The 23597-nt window shown below is 39.9% G+C and overlaps 1 protein-coding gene across 1 annotated transcript in view; it reads right to left on the bottom strand.

Moving 5' to 3' along the window:
- Positions 1-16302: 16302 nt before the first annotated feature.
- The window catches only part of abcc10 (ATP-binding cassette, sub-family C (CFTR/MRP), member 10), a 40631-nt gene continuing 33336 nt past the window's right edge, over positions 16303-23597 (bottom strand). The window contains exons 19-22 of the mRNA XM_073826294.1: positions 19995-20140; positions 19766-19863; positions 19559-19671; positions 16303-16606 (exon numbers count right to left, since the gene is read on the bottom strand). Of these exons, the coding sequence (XP_073682395.1) occupies positions 16471-16606; positions 19559-19671; positions 19766-19863; positions 19995-20140 (493 nt within the window). The 3' untranslated portion in view covers positions 16303-16470. The remainder of the gene's footprint in view (positions 16607-19558; positions 19672-19765; positions 19864-19994; positions 20141-23597) is intronic.

Below are 23597 nucleotides of genomic sequence, written 5' to 3' on the forward strand. Positions count from 1 at the left end.
TGGCTTTATAAATAATTAAGTACCAGTGCATTTTTCTTCTAATAGACAGAGAAGGCCAACCTACTCTGATACAAAGTACAGTGATGAGTCGAAGGTTTACAGTCTGATATAAATCTTAGAGCACATGATAAACAGCATCTAAGGAAGAAAGAAGATTTGTAATTTGTCAAACTAGCTAACCATAGATTTTCAACAAGTAATTTTGAACAACAACGTTATTTTTTTTAAACAGCTTGTTCATTTAGACTAATATAGGCTAATATATTACATAATACACTTGGTTCCGAGTTTCACTTTTTGATCAATTCCATCTTTATCTTGTATGAATTTTTCACATCATTAGTTAGAATATCCATTGGTATCTCAGATATACAGTGCCTTGCGAAAGTATTCACACCCCTTTCATTTTTGTTATGTTGCAGCCCTGTTGTTAAACTGCTTTAAATTACCTTTTTTTCCCCACATCAATCTATACACTATTATGACAAAGCAAAAACAGAACTGTCACAACTTTGTAAATTTATTACAAATAAAAAACTGAAATAAGTACATTGCATAAGTATTCATACACTTAACTCAGTAACTCCACTCAAAGTGTAGTAACATCTACAAGCAATAAGAATGCTCCTGAGCTAAATTTCAACTGTCCCAGATAAGGGTATGAATACTTATGCAATGGAATGCATGTCAGTTTTCTATTTTTTATGAATTTGCAAAGATGTTAAAAATCTGTTTTTGCTTTGCCATTATGGTGTATGGAGTGTGGAATGATGTGGGTAAAAAAAAGTTTTACAAAAAGTTTAACATAAGGCAGCAATATAACAAAATGTGAAAAAAAAAAAAGCAAGGCACTGTAAGATGTACAGTGAAAAGGAGAAAACGGGACTAACACAAGACCAAATTTGGGTTTGAACACATATGCCCACAAAACCAACAGCACCTGATAGAGCACCACCCTGCAGACCACAGCTCCGATGAAGTTGTCAATAAGACGAAATAGTCAGCAGTCTGTACACAAGAACCTACACAGTACAGTGCAAAATATGTTTGACAAAATCCCAATCACTATGCAAATAGATGACAGACAGAAGACCACACAATTTAGTATGCAAATAAGTCCATGGGAAATTTTCAAACTTTTAATCATACATTTCTTAGCTCTATTTTACTAGCTTTTAAGCATATATGGGATTTTCAACTCATACAATACTTTTTTGGTCAGTTCGTAACTCTTGTGTGACCTTATGGACATTTTTGTCCATTTCAGTTTTGTTTTTTTGTTATAAGTGTGCCTGTGTTAATGCCAACTGCATACATTTTGGCTCAGGTGTTTAATTTTATTGAAATTTAATATTTCACCCTCATTTCCATCAATTTTACCCTCCGTACAAAAATACTCACACTCAGGACCTTAAGGACAAAAATGTCCACATTGAAACTTATTAAACCTGCAATTTTTTAACCCAGGGCCATTTGACTATAAAATGATGCAATATTTGCTAATAGGCATTAATTTTATCGGCTTCAAATTTTAAATTTTTACCATTTTTTTTACTAGATTGTGCCATTTTTTTTTAAATTTGGCACGTAATTTTAAAAAAAAATCTAACACTACATAAAAAATATAAATGCCTCAAAATTAATGTTGTTGTTCTTCACTGACACACCCAAGAATCTAATAAGCAAAGAAGAAAAAAAATCTGCTTAGCATTTAGTATATGGAAATTAACTATTTTTCTTTTTTTTTTTTCATTAAAAAACACCTGTGGCATTATGTAAACAAACCAGCATTTAAAGGGTTACAATTATGAAAATTAATAAATGTTTGGTATCTATGGATAGAACAGATGCTGGTTAAAAATCTACATCAGTGAAAGTGAAAAAAATATTAATAAATCAAATTTTTATGATCATTTTTGTCCATTTTGCACCTATCTGTAACTTTTTTTTTGTCGCACAAGGGTTAAATGCATGAGCTAGAATGTTTAGAAATAATACCAACAACACTGCTGTCAACTTTCCGTATGCAAAACCGCTTTCCAGGTTGGCCTTTATATTATCACTGACTACAATAGACTCTTTTATATATATATATATATATATATATATATATATATTAGGGGTGGGCATAGATTAATTTTTTTAATCTAGATTAAATTTTGGAATTAATCTAGATTAATCTAGATTAAAATGGCTAATTTGAATTCTGATGAAGGCATTTTCAGAATATGTGTGCTACCCAAATAATGACTAAAAGTAAGTCTTCGAGAACGGGCCAGGTGGCGCATTAGACCAGGCGCTCATCTCCTGTTTCCAAAATGCATCACAAACTGCTTGACAATTGCATTTACAACATAATTACCTATACAAACTTGTGTAACCAAGTACTTCTGCGCAAAAGGCGGCACGACGTGCGCGTTGCCGTTAAATACACAGACGCGCACGTGCATGGATTTCTGCATGCATAGTCTTCCATTAAACTGTGTTGCTTTTAGAAGCATCAATTCAGTTGTTGCATATAGTTTAATGTCTTTATTTCGGGATTATCAAAGTAAATTATAACTCAAACTTGAGATTTTCACTGGGGCACATGCCCCAGTAAAAAGGGTCTAGCAACGCACGCACCTGCCCTGAAGCGGCTTCATAACTGCATCCATGTTTGCACGTCTCATTTGATGTGGTTATTTCACAGAAGTTGAAGACTCGTTCTCGCCTCCTACAGTGCAATTCGACTAGGTAAACGTCATCCGCGCTAAAATATCAAGGTGAAAGTCATCATAGCTCACGTAGTTTAGACCCAGCTCCCAACCCAACTTTGAGAATAGATTAACGGCGATATTTTTTTTATCGCCCGATAAGAGTCTCACGTTAACGCAGCACGTTAACGCCGATAACGGCCCACCCCTAATATATATATATGCAGATTTTGTCATAATGTGCAAATACTGTCTATATAGTAAGATATGTTTAAATAACATTAATGTAAATACTTTTTTTCAAAATAACCACTGCAGAAAAGGGTATATCATTATGTTTAATTCAATTTTATAACATTTGAATTTTTCTACAGCAACAACTGTTTTTGTATATGTTGAAGCAACAATGCATGCATGAATATTTCACAAATGATTTATATACATCCTTCAAAACAGATCCCCCTAGCCCTGTGCAGAGCTAAAAATGTGTGAAAACAGATGAGTAACCTTAAAAAAAACATGGCAAGAAATGAGACATTCTCCAGACAACCCGTTTTACAGACAAAACTTTTTACATGTGTATATTTCATCCACACTGTATTTATACATAATATACAAAATATATATGATTTACAATTATTAATCAGGCAAGATCCACATGGTATTGTCACATATTTGTCACATATATATTGTACATAAAACAGAAATTTTTTATTTCTATGAGCCTGTAATGACACTGTAAGTGCAAGTTTATGTTAACATTTCACATAACATCTCCTTTATAGAAAGGTTTGTTCATCAGTGTTAAGAAGTAGTGTAGAAAAAAGTTTGCTCAATCCCACTTACAAAATCTACTTTAAGTTTTTAATATGGTATTAGTTCTTGTCAGCCCTGTAAACATGAATACCTAGGACAAGCTCATTCTTGTCTCCCACATCCCTTCTCTTTAATTATCCCACTATATTAGTTTAAGAACATTGAATCTCGACCCTTTCAAAGTGCGTTCTGGAACCTCCAGATCCATTGCATGTACTTGCAGGTGTCTCATTGTTCGTCTGCGTCTACAGTCGGTTTGTCCGTTTCCCCATCGATCTCCTCTAGTCATCCCTTTGTAAGTGTAGCATATATCATCAGTAGTGTAATGACGTCTAGGAACCTTATTCCTATAATACCCTGCATGATCACCTGATCTTTGCATGGTGTTCATTCCCATACTTGAATTTCTCACAGCTAAATTTTCTCTGCTTCTTGAAATTTGAGGTTGAGGCATTGATACATTGTTCCAGTTGCCATCAATAGCAAAGTTGCCTGGTTTTGTGTTAGGATGTCTTGACCTGAGTGCCCCAGACATGTCATTGTAGTAAACATCTGGTGATGTTGGACCTACTCCAGAGACTCTGGTCTGACCAGAGGGATGTTTTTGCATTGTAGGCCACTGACCTTTTCCTGAAACTTTCATGTCTCTGTTAAAGTCGTAATAGGGGTCCTGCATGTTAAATTCTGGGGCACCATATTTCTGATGAGTCGGTATTCTGATGTCTCTTGAAGGAGCATCAAAGTCATACATTTTGGCTGCCTTTGTTCTACCTCTTGGAACTTCAAAGCTGTTGGTGTGCATTGTATAGGTACCGTAATCAACATCAGAACCCAGGCCTTGAAAATCAGGGCTATCAATTCCTCCTTTTATTCGGGGGGCTTTGAGATTCATCTTTGGGGAGCTGAATTTAAAATCTCCTACGTCCGGCGTGTTTCCTGAGAGTCTCAGATTCCCAGAAGGAGCATCAATGTCAAAGTCTGGTGCATTCATATCAACACTGGGTTTGCTGAAATTTGGTCCTTTTAGTTTGGCTTTAGGGAAATTCATGTCTGGGGCAGTGAAATCTGGCTTATGACCTCTGATACTGAAGTCTGGGGAATCAAATTCTCTCCTAATCCTAGGAGATGGAAGGTCCATTTTAGGGGTCCTTAGATCATAGTCAGGTGTATTTACTTTGGGTCCTGAGAAACCAATATCAGGCATCTTAAAAGCAGGCTTTTTCATTTTACCAGATGGCATGTCCATGTCTGGAAGTGTAAGGTCAGTTCTTGGACCTTTGAGATCAACATTAGGACCATGGATGTCCAAATCAGGACGATTAATCCCAGCATTTAGTTTGGGAGCTGATGTGTTCAGATTAAAGTCAGGCTCATCGATGTCAGCATCCACATTCATATGTGGCCCTTTCATACCTGACAGGCCAAAACTGGGCATCTTTGCCCTTGGCATGTTCAATTTACCTGAAGGGCCACTGACATCCATATCAGGTGACTTGATGTCTAAGTTCGGACCTCTCAGATCCATGTCTGGGGTATCAATTCCTCCAGTTATTTTGGGGCTTTTAAGATTCAGCTTTGGAGATTTGACCTTAAGATCAGGTCCTTCTGGCTTGCTGCCTGAGAGGGCCAGCTTCGGAAGTTTAAATTTACTTGAAGGTGCATCAATGTCAAAGTCTGGAGTGTTTAAATCAAGATTGGATTTCTTGAAATTTGGTCCTTTAATTTTACCTTTTGGCAAATCAACATTCATGTCTGGGGCTGTGATATCTGGTTTATGACCTCTGATGTTGATGTCTGGTGAATCCAAGTCTGCCTTAAACTTTGGAGCTGACAGATCCATTTCAGGGGCATTCAGATCATAGTCTGGTGTCTTGATTTTGGGTTTTGAGAAACCAACATCTGGTATCTTGAAGGTGGGCATTTTCATTTTTCCAGAAGGCTTGTTAATATCTGGAAGAGTAAGGTCTGTTCTTGGGCCTTTGAAATCAGCATTAGGTCCATGTAAGTCAATATCAGGACCATTTAACCCTGCATTTAATTTGGGAGTTTCCAGGTCTGGAGATTTGATTTTAAGATCTGGTCCTTTTGGCTTACTACCTGAAAATCCAAACTTTGGAAATTTCAGTTTACCTGAAGGGGCATTGATGTCGAGGTCAGGTGCATTCATGTCAAGTTTGGGTGTCTTTAAGTTTGGTCCTTTAAATTTACCTTTGGGGAAATCAAGATTCATGTCTGGGGAATCAAAGTCTGCCTTGAACTTTGGAGCTGACAGATCCATTTCAGGGGTCCTCAAATCATAGTCAGGGGTCTTCATTTTTGGTCCTGAGACACCAAACTTAGGCATCTTTAGCTTTGGCATATTCAATTTACCTGAAGGGCGATTAACATCAAAATCAGGTCTTTCCATATCTAGGTTCGGGCCTTTTAAATCAGCTCGAGGCAGGGTCAAATCCATGTCTGGGGAATCAAAGTCTGCCTTGAACTTTGGAGCTGACAAATCCATTTCAGGGGTCTTCAAATCATAGTCAGGCGTCTTCAATTTTGGTCCCGAGACACCAAATTTAGGCATCTTTAGCTTTGGCATATTCAATTTACCTGAAGGGCGATTAACATCAAAATCAGGTCTTTTCATATCTAGGTTCGGGCCTTTTAAATCAGCTCGAGGCAGGGTCAAATCCATGTCTGGGGAATCAAAGTCTGCCTTGAACTTTGGAGCTGACAAATCCATTTCAGGAGTCTTCAAATCATAGTCAGGCGTCTTCATTTTTGGTCCCGAGACACCAAATTTAGGCATCTTTAGCTTTGGCATATTCAATTTACCTGAAGGGCCATTAACATCAAAATCAGGTCTTTCCATATCTAGGTTCGGGCCTTTTAAATCAGTTCGAGGCAGGGTCAAATCCATGTCTGGGGAATCAAAGTCTGCCTTGAACTTTGGAGCTGACAAATCCATTTCAGGGGTCTTCAAATCATAGTCAGGCGTCTTTATTTTTGGTCCTGAGACACCAAATTTAGGCATCTTTAAAGTGGGCATTTTCAGTTTTCCAGATGGCATGTCCATGTCTGGAAGTGTAAGATCTGTTTTTGGACCTTTGAGATCAACATTAGGTCCATGTAAGTCAATATCTGGACTATTTATTCCTGCATTTAGTTTGGGAGTCGATGCACTTAGATTAAGGTCGGGCTTATCAATATCAGCATCCAGATTCATATGTGGCCCTTTCAAACCTGGTAGTCCAAAACTGGGCATCTTTAGCTTTGGCATATTTAATTTACCTGAAGGGCCATTAACATCAAAATCAGGTGTTTCGATATCTAGGTTCGGGCCTTTTAAATCAGTTTGAGGCAAGTTCAAATCCATGTCTGGGGTATTGAGTCCTCCCTTAATTTTGGGGCTTTTGAGATTCAGGTCTGGGGAATCAAAGTCTGCCTTGAATTTTGGAGCCGACAGATCCATTTTAGGGGTCTTCAAATCATAGTCAGGCGTCTTCATTTTTGGTCCTGAGACACCAAACTTAGGCATCTTTAGCTTTGGCATATTCAATTTACCTGAAGGGCCATTAACATCAAAATCAGGTCTTTCGATATCTAGGTTCGGGCCTTTTAAATCAGTTCGAGGCAGGGTCAAATCCATGTCTGGGGAGTCAAAGTCTGCCTTGAACTTTGGAGCCGACAGATCCATTTCAGGGGTCTTCAAATCATAGTCAGGCGTCTTTATTTTTGGTCCTGAGACACCAAATTTAGGCATCTTTAGCTTTGGCATATTCAATTTACCTGAAGGGCCATTAACATCAAAATCAGGTGTTTCGATATCTAGGTTCGGGCCTTTTAAATCAGTTTGAGGCAAGTTCAAATCCATGTCTGGGGTATTGAGTCCTCCCTTAATTTTGGGGCTTTTGAGATTCAGGTCTGGGGAATCAAAGTCTGCCTTGAATTTTGGAGCTGACAGATCCATTTCAGGGGTCTTCAAATCATAGTCAGGCGTCTTTATTTTTGGTCCTGAGACACCAAATTTAGGCATCTTTAAAGTGGGCATTTTCAGTTTTCCAGATGGCATGTCCATGTCTGGAAGTGTAAGATCTGTTTTTGGACCTTTGAGATCAACATTAGGTCCATGTAAGTCAATATCTGGACTATTTATTCCTGCATTTAGTTTGGGAGTCGATGCACTTAGATTAAGGTCGGGCTTATCAATATCAGCATCCAGATTCATATGTGGCCCTTTCAAACCTGGTAGTCCAAAACTGGGCATCTTTAGCTTTGGCATATTTAATTTACCTGAAGGGCCATTAACATCAAAATCAGGTGTTTCGATATCTAGGTTCGGGCCTTTTAAATCAGTTTGAGGCAAGTTCAAATCCATGTCTGGGGTATTGAGTCCTCCCTTAATTTTGGGGCTTTTGAGATTCAGGTCTGGGGAATCAAAGTCTGCCTTGAATTTTGGAGCCGACAGATCCATTTTAGGGGTCTTCAAATCATAGTCAGGCGTCTTCATTTTTGGTCCTGAGACACCAAACTTGGGCATCTTTAGTTTTGGCATATTCAATTTACCTGAAGGGCCATTAACATCAAAATCAGGTCTTTCGATATCTAGGTTCGGGCCTTTTAAATCAGTTCGAGGCAGGGTCAAATCCATGTCTGGGGAATCAAAGTCTGCCTTGAATTTTGGAGCCGACAGATCCATTTTAGGGGTCTTCAAATCATAGTCAGGCGTCTTCATTTTTGGTCCTGAGACACCAAACTTAGGCATCTTTAGTTTTGGCATATTCAATTTACCTGAAGGGCCATTAACATCAAAATCAGGTTTTTCAATATCTAGGTTCGGGCCTTTTAAATCAGTTTGAGACAAGTTCAAATCCATGTCTGGGGTATTGAGTCCTCCCTTAATTTTGGGGGTTTTGAGATTCAGGTCTGGGGAATCAAAGTCTGCCTTGAACTTTGGTGCTGACAGATCCATTTCAGGGGTCTTTAAATCATAGTCAGGTGTCTTTAGTTTTGGCCCTGAGGCACCAAACTTAGGCATCTTTAAAGTGGGCATTTTCAGTTTTCCAGAAGGCTTGTTGATATCGAGGTCAGGTGCATTCATGTCAAGATTGGGTGTCTTTAAGTTTGGGCCTTTAAATGTACCTTTAGGGAATTTAAGGTTCATGTCAGGGCCTTTGACTTCTGGCTTATGTCCTTTAATGTTAAGGTCTGGGGAATCAAAGTCTGCCTTAATCTTTGGAGCTGACAGATCCATTTCAGGTGTCTTCAAATCATAGTCAGGGGTCTTTATTTTTGGTCCAGAGACACCAAACTTAGGCATCTTTAAAGTGGGCATTTTCAGTTTTCCAGATGGCTTATCAATATCTGGAAGAGTCAGGTCTGTTCTTGGACCTTTGAGATCAACATTAGGTCCATGTAAGTCAATATCAGGCCCTTTTGGCTTACTACCAGAAAAGCCAAATTTGGGCAGCTTCAGTTTACCTGAAGGAGCATTGATGTCAAGGTCTGGTGCATTCAAATCAAGACTGGGTTTCTTGAAATTTGGCCCTTTAATTTTACCTTTAGGGAAATCAACATTCAAGTCTGGGGTTGTGATATCTGGCTTATGACCTCTGATGTTGATGTCTGGTGAATCAAAGTCTGCCTTCAAATTTGGAGCTGAAAGATCCATGTCAGGAGTCTTCAGATCATAGTCAGGCGTTTTAATTTTGGGTCCTGAGAGACCCAAATCAGGCATCTTGAAATTTGGCATTTTAATTTTTCCAGATGGCATGTCCATGTCTGGAAGTTTAAGGTCTGTTTTCGGACCTTTAAGATCAACATTTGGTCCATGAATGTCAATATCAGGCCTATTTAATCCTGCATTTAGTTTGGGAGTTGAAGCACTTAGATTAAGGTCAGGCTTATCAATGTCAGCATCCACGTTCATATGTGGCCCTTTCAAACCTGACAGGCCAAAACTGGGCATCTTTAACTTTGGCATATTGAATTTACTTGAAGGGCCATTGACATCAATATCAGGTGATTTGATATCTAAGTTTGGGCCTTTTAAATCAGTTTGAGGCAGAGTCAGATCCATGTCTGGGGTATCGATTCCTCCCTTCATTTTGGGGCTTTTGAAATTCATCTTTGGAGATTTGATTTTAAGATCTGGTCCTTTTGGCTTACTACCTGAAAATCCAAACTTTGGAAATTTCAGTTTACCTGAAGGGGCATTGATGTCGAGGTCAGGTGCATTAACATCAAAATCAGGTTTCTTGAAATTTGGTCCTTTAAATCTTCCTTTTGGGAAATCAACATTCATGTCTGGGGAATCAAAGTCTGCCTTAAATTTTGGAGCTGACAGATCCATTTCAGGAGTCTTCAGATCATAATCAGGTGTCTTTATTTTTGGTGCTGAGAGACCAAAATCAGGCATCTTAAAAGTAGGTGTTTTCATATTTCCAGATGGCATGTCAATGTCTGGAAGTGTAAGGTCTGTTTTTGGACCCTTGAAATTAGCATTAGGTCCATGAATATCAATATCAGGACCATTTATCCCTGCATTAAGTTTGGGAGTTGATGCACTCAAATTGAGGTCTGGCTTATCAATGTCAGCATCCAGATTCATATGTGGCCCTTTCAAACCTGACAGGCCAAAACTGGGCATCTTTGGCTTTGGCATATTGAATTTACCTGAAGGACCGCTAACATCAACATCAGGTGATTTGATATCTAGGTTTGGACCTTTTAAATCAGTTTGAGGCAGGGTAAGATCCATGTCTGGGGTATCAATTCCTCCCTTTATTTTGGGGCTTTTAAGATTCAAGTCTGGAGATTTGATTTTGAAATCAGGCCCTTTTGGCTTGCTACCAGAGATGCCGAACTTTGGCAGCTTTAGTTTACCTGAAGGAGCATTGATGTCGAGATCAGGTGCATTCACATCCAAATTGGGTTTCTTGAAATTTGGTCCTTTAATTTTGCCTTTAGGCAAATCAACATTCAAGTCTGGTGTTTTGATATCTGGCTTATGACCTTTGATGTTGATGTCTGGTGAATCAAAATCTGCCTTAAACTTTGGAGCTGACAGATCCATGTCAGGAGTCTTCAGATCATAGTCGGGTGTTTTTATTTTGGGTCTGGAGAGGCCAAAATCAGGCATCTTGAAAGTGGGCATTTTCATTTTTCCAGATGGCATGTTCATGTCTGGAAGTGTAAGATCTGTTTTTGGACCTTTCAGATCAACATTAGGTCCATGTAAGTCAATATCTGGACTATTTATTCCTGCATTTAGTTTGGGAGTTGATGCACTCAGATTAAGGCCAGGCTTGTCAATGTCAGCATCCAGATTCATATGTGGCCCTTTCAAACCTGACAGGCCAAAACTGGGCATCTTTACCTTTGGCATATTAAATTTACCTGAAGGGCCATCAATATCAGGTGATTTGATATCTAGGTTTGGGCCTTTTAAATCAGCTTGAGGCAGACTCAGGTCCATGTCTGGGGTATCGATTCCTCCCTTTATTTTGGGGCTTTTGAAATTCAGGTCTGGAGATTTGATTTTAAGATCTGGTACTTCTGCTTTTTTACCAGAGATGTCAAATTTTGGCAGCTTCATTTTACCTGAAGGAGCATTGATGTCGAAGTCAGGTGCATTCACATCAAGATTGGGAGTCTTGAAATTTGGTCCTTTAATTTTGCCTTTAGGAAAATCAACATTCAAGTCTGGTGTTTTGATATCTGGCTTATGACCTTTGATGTTGATGTCTGGTGAATCAAAGTCTGCCTTAAACTTTGGAGCTGACAGATCCATTTCAGGAGTCTTCAGATCATAGTCGGGTGTTTTTATTTTGGGTCCGGAGAGACCAAAATCAGACATCTTGAAAGTGGGCATTTTCATTTTTCCAGATGGCATGTTCATGTCTGGAAGTGTAAGATCTGTTTTCGGACCTTTGAGATCAACATTAGGTCCATGTAAGTCAATATCAGGACTCTTTATTCCTGCATTTAGTTTGGGAGTTGATGCACTCAGATTAAGGTCAGGCTTGTCAATGTCAGCATCCAGATTCATATGTGGCCCTTTCAAACCTGACAGGCCAAAACTGGGCATCTTTACCTTTGGCATATTAAATTTACCTGAAGGGCCATCAATATCAGGTGTTTTGATATCTAGGTTTGGTCCTTTCAGATCAGTCTGAGGCAGAGTCAGGTCCATGTCTGGGGTATTGATTCCTCCCTTAATTTTGGGACTGTTGAGATTCAGGTCTGGAGATTTGATTTTAAGATCAGCTCCTTCTGGCTTGCTACCAGACAAGCCAAATTTTGGCAACTTCAGGTTACCAGAAGGGGCATTTATGTCGAGATTGGGTTTCCTGAAATTTGGTCCTTTAAATGTACCTTCAGGAATATCGACATCCATGTCAGGTGCTGTGATGTCTGGTTTATGACCTCTGATGTTGATGTCTGGTGAATCAAAGTCTGCCTTAAATTTAGGGGTTTTCAGATCATAGTCAGGTTTGGATCCTGACAAGCCAAAATCAGGCATGCTGAAAGTGGGTGCTTTCAGTTTTCCAGATGGCGTGTTGATGTCTGGAAGATCTGTTTTTAGACCTTTGAAATCAGCCTTTGGTCCATCAATTCGTATATTAGAACCATTAAGACCTGCATCTACTTTTGGCCCCTTCATAGTTCCATCATAATTGATGTCAGTGTTCTTGTTTCCAGAGAGGCTCATCTTTGGCAGTTTAAATTTTGATTTCTTGACATTAACTGATGGTACATCAATATCCATATCAGAAGAATGAAGCACTGTTTTTGGGCCTTTGAAATGTCCTTTTGTGAGGTGAGATCCTTGGGTTTTTGGCAGTGTAAGACTTGAGTCATATTCGCCTGTAGAATCCGTGTCATAATGCACCATGAATGGCCCCACTTGATTGTCAGATTCCATTTCATATGGAGCGAGACGCATCCGATCTGCATTCTCAAGAAAAGCCGCCACATTTACTTTGCCTTTGCGGTCAAGTGTTTGAGTTGCCCCTGGCCCATTGTGTATGCCAAGTCTGGTTTCCTTAACAGCTTTATTTCCTTTCATGTATTTCTTGACTTTAGAATTGTAGAGCCTGTCATATGAATCTTTCCACACCTGTTGAAACATTTAAATCATAAATTAATTTGATTAGGGGTTTTATGATTCAGGATTTTTTTAAAAGTTAATGTGATGTGCACAGACCTCATTTGGAGCTTTGATATCCAGACTTTCCAAGCTCCTGCTGGATTTCATACCATGCTTCGCTACCTCCTTGTCATTATCAATCAACTTCAAAATGTTCACAGCTTCATTCTTCTTTTGTTCATTCCTCCTTAGATCAAACTGACCACTGGCCCCCACAAATTCATCATCTGAAATGGAAATGTAAAAATGAAAACCATTTATTTTTATATGTGACCTTGGCCAAAACCTTGCACAAAACCAGTCTTAAGTAACATGGGTAAACTTTAGGTATAGATCATGTTCCATGAAGATACTGATTAGTAATATGTATTGCTAAGAACTTCATTTGGACAACTTTAAAGGCGATTTTCTCAATATTTAATTTTTTTTTTGTACCGTCAGATTCCAGATTGTCAAATTGGCCAAATATTGTCCTGTTGTCCTTTAGTTATTCAGCTTTCAGATGATGTATAAATCTCAAATTTAAAAAAACTTGTGACTGGTTTTGTGGTCCAGGGTCACATATTTTCCCCATTTCGAGATTCATGGGCTTTTTCTCCACAGTGAAAGTAACTGAACCAGCAATCTGATGCTCAATTAATATACAATGATGCAAAAAATATTCATATTCAAACAGTTATAAAACTATACCTTCATGAAAGTGCAGGTCTGTGTATTCCAAACCCTCTACAGAGACATTGTCATCTTCAACCAGCAGGCTGTCAGAGAGGCTTCTTCGAAGAATAGACTGCAAAATTACAAGATGGTGTATTTTTTCATATTTTGTGAAATTAAGTGCATGTACAGAAAAGAAAATAAAGACCAGTATGAGATAAGTATTGCACTTCTGATATGTAATTAGCAACTTAAAGGGTTATTTCACCCAAAAATGAAAATTCTGTCAATAATTACTCACACTCCTGTCATTCCAAACACGTAAAACCTACGTTCATCTTTGAATTACATATTAAAGGAGTAGTTCACTTTCAGAACAAAAATTTACAGATAATGTACTCACCCCCTTGTCATCCAAGATGTTCATGTCTTTCTTCAGTCGTAAGGAAATTTACGACTTGCATGTACAAAATGTTACATTTCAGGATTTCTCTCCATATAATGGACCTCTATGGTGCCCCGAGATTGAACTTCCAAAATGCAGCTTCAAATGGCTCTAAACAATCCCAGCCGAGAAAGAAGGGTCTTATCTAGCAAAACGATCAGTTATTTAAAAAAATAAAATAAATACAATTTATATACTTTTTAACCTCAAATGCCTCTCTTGTCTAGCTCTGTGTGTACTCTGTGTAGAGATTAAAAAGTATATAAATTGTAAATGTTTTTAGAAAATATCCGATCGTTTCGCTAGATAAGACCCTTGTTCCTCGGCTGGGATCATTTAGAGCCATTTAAACTGCATTTTGGAAGATCAAACTCGGGGGCACCATAAAAGTCCATTATATGCAGAAAAATCCTTAAATGTTTTCCTCAAAAAACATCATTTCTTAACTACTGAAGAAAGAAAGACATGAACATCTTGGATGACAAGGGGGTGAGTACATTATCTGTAAATTTTTGTTAAACTACTCCTTTAAGATATTTTTGACGAAATCCGAGAGCTCTCTGGGTCCTACAACGTTTAAGACCCAAAAAGGTACCAAGAACATCAACAAAATAGTCAAAATAGACATGAGACATCAGTGGTTCAACCATAGTTTTAGAAAGCTACGAGAATACTTTTACAACTTTATTCAAAAGTTCTTCATTTTGGAGAGTACTACAACACAAACGTTGTTTACATTAAGAAGAAAGCACTCGCATACATCATGGCATCTCTCCACAATGGTTCTAGGGTGATGCAGAGAATACTTTTTGCTCACAAAAAGTATTCTTGTAGCTTCATTCAATTAAGGTTTGAACCACTGATGTCACATGGACAGTTTTGTCAATGTTCTTGGTACCTTTCTAGACCTTGAACATGGTAGGAACCTTGCTAGCTATGGAGGTCATAGAGCTCTTAGATTTAATCTCAAATATCTTAACTTGCGTTCCGAAGAATGACATGAGGGTGAGTAATTAATGACAGAATTTAAATTTTTGGGTGAACTTGTGAACCCTTTAAATGTTTGCATACAGACTAGATAAAAAAAAAAAGAGATAACATACCATTTCTGTAAATATTTACAGTGCTAAAGCCTCCAAAACGCAACCCTGTTGAGGCAAAATAAATGATTCAGAAGAGTTTCAGCGCCAATTATTACTGACACAACTATTGTTAATAGTTGCCCATAATGCAATCACAAACATGAGCGATGATCATATGGAGAATCATTGAATGAAAAAATCCCTTGCCTCAGAAAAGAGCAAACAGAACGACCTAAGTTTAAATTTACTTTAGACATTTATCTTTGTAATGCTTTACAAAACATCTACATTTATCCCAGACGAAACTGTGAGGTATTCAAGGAATTGTTCAGGGATAGTGTAACAAGAGGGCGTTAGGAACAGGTTAGGCCAGACAAAGGAAACTGTGAACAGACCTCACCTTGTTAACCACACCCTCTGTATTAAACATGCATAATGGTAGAGGTACCAGGTGCTCCAATGATCATCTGCAAGGGCACATATTTTCATAACCAGCTCAACTATTCAATTAAAATAATTTGATGCTTTCATTTCCTCGAAACAGGTCTAAAATCTTCCAACTGCTATTATCTACACACACTTAACATGCAAAAAGCCTATTTATTAACATGTATATTTACAGTCAACACAAAATTAAAGGTACAGGAGCTGAAAATGTTTTTCAGAAACTTTCCATAAAAGTGCCGTTTGTAATATGAATACATTAAACTACTTTTAAATGACTGTAAAAACACAACCTATGCAAGCGCTGCATATTCAATCATAACAAAAACAGCTGGACACCAAACAACCAAACTTTACTTTCAGTACCATACTGGCTGTTTTACGCAACGTAGTACAGTTCAAAGTACTGTTGTAAATTTGAACAGCAAAGAAAAGCCTTACCTTGTGTTCCATGAGCTCTTAAATCCTCGTTCGATATCAGCTGTGATAACGTGCCATGCTGAAAAAGACTTTTCTCTGGATGTGACCGTGTTTACCTCCGTTCTCTTCTCACTGTTTATGAAATTCTCACCGCAGCAAGTAATACACTTGAAGAGTGAACCAACTGGTTCGACCAGGCCAAACGCATACCTTATAAAGCTTCAGCATCACTGCCTGTTCTACATTGGAGGCAGGGTGACATAACAATAATAAACCTCTCCCTAGTTTGAGATTGATGGGAGGAAATCAAAAGGAATGGGTAAGAAAAAAAGATTAACTATGCACACATGTACTCCCATATGACTCACACAGGGTGCAGTCACTCTCACCCAGGTCGTTCTGGGTGGAGACGCCTTATTACAAGCGTTCACACCTCTAATGAAACCAATTACGCATTGAGAATTCTCAGAAGAGAGAATGCATTCTAACCACAGAGATAAATATTTAGTGGGACTCCCACACCTTCGTTTTCAAGAATGTTACCTGATCGAAGAGGGGGAAAGTACTTTGAGTCGATCCTGTCTGAAAGATGCAAATCTGTAAACAGACTTATAATTTAAAAAAACATTTAATTCTAAAACAGACGCATTTACATCCATACAAATGTGAGCATTATTACAAATTTTCCCCTGAGTTATAAACTGCAGGTATTTGCACATATGGCCTTTATGCATAGGACTCCCAAGTGCATTCTGCTGAAAATACAGTATTTAAAACTCAATCTTCTCCTCCGCGTAAGAGTTTCTGGAAAACAGAATCTTCTCTTTGGCACAGAGCAGCAGGGCTGTCAAACTCCACCACTTTCCCAGCATGCATCACTAGAACTCTGTCAGAGTCCATGATTGTATTTAGCCTGTGGGATAAGAAAGACTGGTTGGGTTTGTGCGGCAACAAAATTATTCTTGGCAGGTGATTCATCTGAACAACATGTTATGTTCATTCAAAAGGTAGATGTAAAACGGTCTAAAATGTTTTTTTGTTTTGTTTTTATCAACCAGACAACGAGAGAAAATGAAAAAACCCTGAATACAAAATGGTAACACTTTAAAATAGGGTGTCATTTGTTAACAATAGATAATGTATTAGCTCACATGAACAAATAATGAATAGTGCATTACACAATTTATTCATCTTTACTAATGTTAGTTACTAAAAACGCATTCATTCGTTGTTTTTTCATGTTAGTTCACAGTGCATTAAGTAATGTGAACAAACACAACTTTCGACGTTCACGTTATCTAACGTAGTTAAATAATGAAGCCTTATGTAAAGGGTTACCAACTAAATTAACAATCTATATATATTTAGTTACTGCACTTACTGTACACTTTAATGTTACCTAAAAATGCTTGCAGGTATGTTATAAACAGAACTGTTGAGTTCAAAGGTTGACAGAGATAGTAATTTAAAAGGGGATTTACAACCATACAATAGTTGCACATATACCTTTACAATGTAAATCTGCATCTGCTTTGTCAGGTTTTATTTAATATGTGCCTCACAAAACTGTACACAAAGGTGTATTACCGTGTCACTATAATAATACGTTATATAAATAAAGAGAGCATTTACAGTGCCGTGCAAAAGTATTCATACTCATACTACATGGTTTTTCCATGTTTTGTTATGTTGCTCCCTTATGCTAAACCGCTTTAAATTGCTTTTTTTTTTCTCCGCATCAATCTACATTCCATACACCATAATGATAAAGCAAAAATTGTCAAAAATTGTCACAACTTCATAACAAAATAAATAAATAAAGTACATTGCATAAGTATTCATACCCTTAACTCAGTACATAGCTGAAACACCTTTATAGCCTCAAGTCTTTTTGGGTATGATACAACAAGATTTGCACATCAGCATTTGGCAATTATCTGCCATTCTTCTCCTCACTTCACCTCGCAAGCTCTGTCAAGTTGGAAATTCACAGAGTTGTCTATAAGCCACTTTTGCAGTGTGCTTAGGCTTGTTGTCCTGTTGGAATGTGAACTTTCTGCCCAGTCTGAGGTTCTGAATACTCTGGACTGAGTTTTCATTAAGGATATCTCTATATATTGGTGCATTGAGCTTTTCTTCTACTCTGGCGAGTCCCTCAGTCCTACAGCATGAGGTTGCTAACACCACACTTTACTTTTGTGATGGTAATCTGCAGGTGTTGAGCAGTGCCTGGTTTCCTTCAAACATGATGCTTGCAGTTGAGGCTCATCAGAGCACAGAATCTTGTTTCTCACAATCTGAGAGTTCTTTAGGTGCTGATTGTCAACTAGAGTAACCATCAGGTTCTTGGTCACCACTCTAACCAAAGCCCTTCTCCATCAATTGCTCAGAAAGAGGCCAGCTCTAGAAAGAGTCCCAAACTTCTTCCATTAAGGGTAACGGAGACTACATGCTTCTGTGAACCTCCAATGCAGTAGTAGTTTTTCTGAACTCTTCCCTAGATGCATGGCTTGTTGACAATCCTGTCTCTGAGCTCTACAGGCAGATTTTTTTTTTTACCTCAGGGCTTGGTTTTTGCTCTGATACGCATTTTCAGCTGTTAGACCTTTTATTAAGACGTGTGTGCCTTTCCAAATCATACTTATTAACAGTGTTGGGGGACACGCATTACAAGTAAGGCAAGTTACGTAATAGTATTACTTTTTTTTCAAGTAACTAGTAAAGTAACGCATTACTTTTTAATTGACAAGAAAATATCTCAGTTACTTTTTTAAATAAGTAACGCCAGTTACCCTCCCCCCATTTATTGATTAAAAGCTCTCCTGTCCCCATGTTGAGAGAAATCGTAAGTAAGATGTTACTTTAGTTCTAGAATAAATGTAAACATATATTAATTCATCTCACTCACTAAAAACTAATGTTACCAAACACAAGTTTCGACGTTCATGTTATCTAACGTAGTTAAATAATGAACCCTTATGTAAAGGGTTACCAACTAAATTAACAATCTATATGTATCTAATTATTTATTTACGGTGATGATTAAAAGCTCTCCTGTCCCCATGTTGAGAGAAATTGTAAGTTGTTCTAGAATAAATGTGAACATGCATTAATTCATCTCACTCACTAAAAAAACAGATACAGTATTCCTCAAAATGAATAAAAACAGTGAATTTCAATGCAAACCTGCAATAATTAAATATGTTAAATAATACAAATATCCTTTATGTATTTAATCCCACTTTATAAACCGATGTCTTTGCTGCCAATCTTCGATGAACCAATTCATCCATACTAATAAGCAAAAGTTACTGAAGATAATCTAACATTTGTTTTCCTTTTTTTAATTGCTGAAGAGTTGACTTTTTTTCTGTGGTCTACTGTACAGACGTGAATTTACTTTTCTGTAAGCCTGAGGCCAAAAATAGAACTTTTTATATTAAAAACAAACAAGCAAGCCCTGCCCAGATTTAAAAAGTAACTCAAAAGTAACGTAACGCATTACTTTCCATAAAAAGTAACTAAGTAACGTAATTGGTTACTTTTTTAGGGAGTAACTCAATATTGTAATGCATTACTATTAAAAGTAACTTTCCCCAACATTGCTCATTCAATTGAATTTGCCACAGGTAAGTGCAGTAACATCTAAAAGCAATATGAAAGCTCCTGAGCTAAATTTCAGATTGTTCAGATAAAGGTATGAATACTTATGCAATGAAACCATTTAAGTTTTTTTTATTTTTAATACATTTGCAAAGATGTTAAAAACCTGAGTGTAGACTGATGTGGGGAAAAAATTAAGTTAAGTTAATTAAAAATTTAAGGGGTATATTTTCGCAAGGCACTGTATAAAGCAGTTTGATACCTGTGGGCGATGGTAAGAACGGTTTTATCCTTGAATTTTTCTCTGATGGTTTTCTGTAGAAGCATGTCAGTCTTATGATCGACGCTTGCTGTGGCCTCGTCAATGCACAAAATCTATTGAAGAATAAATTAAAAAAGTGCATACAGCATACGAATAACAGATATTTTTGACATTACGTTCTAATTAAATTATACATTAGTTTTGTACATTAGCTTCTGTGAGCAGAGCACGGGCAAGACACAGCAACTGCCTCTGGCCAACAGACAGAGACTTTCCTCTCTCTCCAACTTCCGATTCAAGGCCTCCTGCAATGGGATACACAGACAAAGTAAAAATAAATAAAGAAATATATACATGCTCTACATAAATCCATTACAGTAAGATGGATTTGAATAGAACAAGTTCAATGCAACAATCAAAAGTGATCAGTTCTAACCAATCCTCTGTACTACATCTCCCAGGTGGCATTGCTCAAGAGCATCTAGCAAACGAAAGTCTGGATGACGGCTATGGGGATCAAGGTTCTCTCGCACGGAGCTGGAGAACAGGAAGGGATCCTGAGGGATGATGGCCAGCTTTGATCTATAGAGGGCGACAAACAAAACAATAGGTTACTGTCGTAACCCCGGTTCTCTGAAACATCGAGTGGAGAGATCCACCTATGGGAAGGGCATCCGTACCTGACCTCTGCAGAAGCATCCAATTGCACCAAGTCTGGCTTGACAGACAGACAGACAGCTACCTTTCCTCAGTGAGCATATTCGCTTCTCGCAGCAAGCGGGGCAAACTTGGTGGATCTCTCCACTCGATGTTTCAGAGAACCGGGGTTACGACAGTAACCTATTGTTCTCTTTCATCATCTCGTGTTCGAGATCCACCTATGGGAGATATGGACAGCTCCCCGGTTGCCCAATACACCCACAGTGAGGCCCTGTAAGCCAGAGGACGGTCACCTGGAGAGGCGGTGCTTGACACGTCACCAAGGATCAGACCCCCATAATGAGCATGAATACCAGCTGTGCAAGAATGAACTATGGTAACATGCACATAATATGGCCACACACCTCATGCTGATATATTAATAATAATATATGCACACATACTAAAGATGTGGGTGGGGGGGGGGGCAGATGACTTGCTTAGAAACATGAATAAGCTGAGTTGGACCACTCAAGCCTAAGGTGTTAAGGGTCCGAGGGCGCCACCCAACGAAGAACCCACACCTAAAACAGAATGAGCTACCGGGGTCTGGGTGACATCCAGCCGGTAGTATCTGACAAATGTATGTGGTGAGGCCCAGCTTGCAGCGGCACAAATGTCCTGCAAGGAAACCCCGTTAAACAGAGCCCAGGAGGCTGCCAAGCCTCTAGTGGAGTGAGCTCTGAGGCCCTCTGGAGGACGCACTCCCTTAGATTCATATGCCAAGGAGATGGCTTCCACAAGCCAATGAGAGAGGCGTTGCTTAGAAATGGGATTCCCTGTGTTTGGGGAGGCCCAAGAAATGAAGAGCTGGTCGCTCCTTCTGAAAGCGCTGGTCCTGTCAATGTAAACCCGTAAAGAGCGAACAGGACATAAAGCGTTCAGCCTCTTATCCTCTGAAGAGGAGAAAGGAGGAGGATGAAAAGCGGAAAGCTGAATCACCTCACACGCAAATGCTGGGAAGCATTTTGGCATAAAGGCTGGGTTAGGCCTTAGAAAGACCTTATCTCCATTGATGGAGAATTTCGTGCATGAGGAATGGACTGAGAGTGCATGCAAGTCACTGACACGTTTGGCTGATGCCAGTGCCAGGAGCAGAGCTGTCTTAAGAGACAGAAGCTTAAGAGAAATGTCTCCCAGCGGTTCAAAAGGGTATTGAGACAAGACCCCCAGCACCATGGAGAGGTCCCATTCTGGAATCACTTTTTTAGTGACTGGAAGGGAGCGGCGGGCGCCTTTCATAAATCTACGAATGAGGGGGTGTTGCCCCACTGTCGTGCCATCGAACCCAACATGACATGCGGCGATAGCCGCCAAGTAAACCTTAATAGTGGAAAAAGATCTTCCACCATCGATAAGGTCTTGCAAAAAGCTCAAAATAGCAGTGAATGAGCACTGATACGCTATCAGCTGGCGCTCATCGCACCACTGCTCAAACACACGCCACTTGCAGTTGTAAAGAGAGCGTGTGGAGGAGGCTCTGGCATTCTGAATGGTAGCGACAACACGTGGGGGGAGCCCCAATGTGTTTAAGTTTGACCTCTCACGGGCCAGGCCCATAAAGCCACCCTGTCTGGGTGGGGATGGTAGATCTCCCCGTTCGCTTGAGACAGGAGGTCTGTGCGTAGCGGAAGTGGCCACGGCTGTGCATACAGAAGAGGAATTATCTGTGCCAGCCATGGAGATTTGGGCCATCTGGGTGCTATCAGAATGAGCGTCAGGCTCCGTTCTTTCACCCTGGCCAGATTGGGCGCTATTAACGATAGCGGAGGAAATGCGTAGAGAAGCACTTTGGGCCATGGATGGGCCAGTGCGTCCACGCCGAGGGGGGCGTCCTCGTCCCGTAGCGAGAAGAACATAGGGCACTGGGCGTTTTCGTGCGAGGCGAAGAGATCGACGGTCGCCTGACCGAATCTCCTCCACAGTAGCCCCACTATCTGAGGGTGGAGGCGCCAATCCCCATAGAGTGGGTTCCCCCTCGATAGAAGGTCTGCTCCTCTGTTCAGAACGCCTGGGACATGAGTCGCCCGTAACGACAGGAAGTGTCGCCTGCTCCATACTAACAGCCTGTGAGCTAGAGCATGGAGCTTTGAAGAGCGCATCCCCCCTTGACGGTTGATATAAGCCACGGCTGTGGTGTTGTCGCAACGCACCAGCACGTGATGCCCTTGCAGGCGGGGCAGAAAGTGATTCAGAGCTTTCCAAACCGTGAGGAGCTCCAAATAATTTATGTGGGCTGAGTGAAGTGTGTTTGGCCACACACCGTTCACTGTTCTGCCCTCCTGTGTGGCACCCCACCCTGTTAAGGAGGCATCTGTCGTCACAACTTTGCGCATCATGATTGCCCCGAGGGGAGTTCCATGAGCGTAAAACTCCACATTCCTCCAGTGGCGCAGCGCTGCAGTGCAAGCGCGCGTCACCGAGACAGAGCGGCAGAGATCGCGCAATGGGCTGAGATGAAGAGATAAAACCCACTTCATGAACGCCCTCATTCTCAGCAGGCCTAAAGGCAGGACATGGACAGCCGAAGCCATAAGACCCTGTAGTCTGAGACATGTGCGATACTGTACCCTCGCCCCTTCTCTGAAAAGCGAGAGGCATTTCAGAAGAGAGAGAGTGCGCTGTTGCGAGAGCCGTGCGCGCATTGTGATAGAGTTCAGCTCCAGCCCCAGAAAAATCACATTCTGCGAAGGAGTGAGATTGCTCTTGCTCACATTCACTCTGAAGCCGAGCGCTGTGAAGTGAGCGAGCACACGGGCAGTGCTTTGTATCGCTTCCTCTCTCGAATCGGCTATGATCAGCCAATTGTCTATGTACGTCAGGATTCTGAGTCCCGCTGCTCTCAGCGGAGCGAGTCCTGCCTCCACACACAGACAGAACGTCCTCGGGCTGAGTGAGAGCCCGAAAGGAAGAACTGTGAACTCGTAACAAACGCCTTGGTAGGCGAAACGAAGGAATTTTCTGTGTGGAGGATAGATGCTTATGTGGAAAAAGGCATCTTTCAGATCGATCACTGTAAAAAACGCAGTGTGATTTACGGATCTTAAAAGAGAGGAGTGACTCAACATTCTGAAATTGTATTTCCTGAGATGTTTGTTCAACACTCTGAGATCCAGAATAGGGCGGAGAGAACCGTCCTTCTTCGGGACTAGGAAATAACGGGAGTAAAACCCCTGACTGCTTGAGTGCGGTGGTACCACTTGCACCGCCCCCTTCTCGAGAAGGGCGGAGATTTCGTCTTTCAGAATGTGAGCGGAGCTCTCTTCCGTGTGAGAAGAGATAACTCCGTTGAAAAGAGGGGGCTTTGTGGCAAACTGAAGTCTGTACCCCTTCATTATAG

Source organism: Garra rufa, chromosome 20 (genome assembly GCF_049309525.1).
Source record: "Garra rufa chromosome 20, GarRuf1.0, whole genome shotgun sequence".
Taxonomy (NCBI): domain Eukaryota; kingdom Metazoa; phylum Chordata; class Actinopteri; order Cypriniformes; family Cyprinidae; genus Garra; species Garra rufa.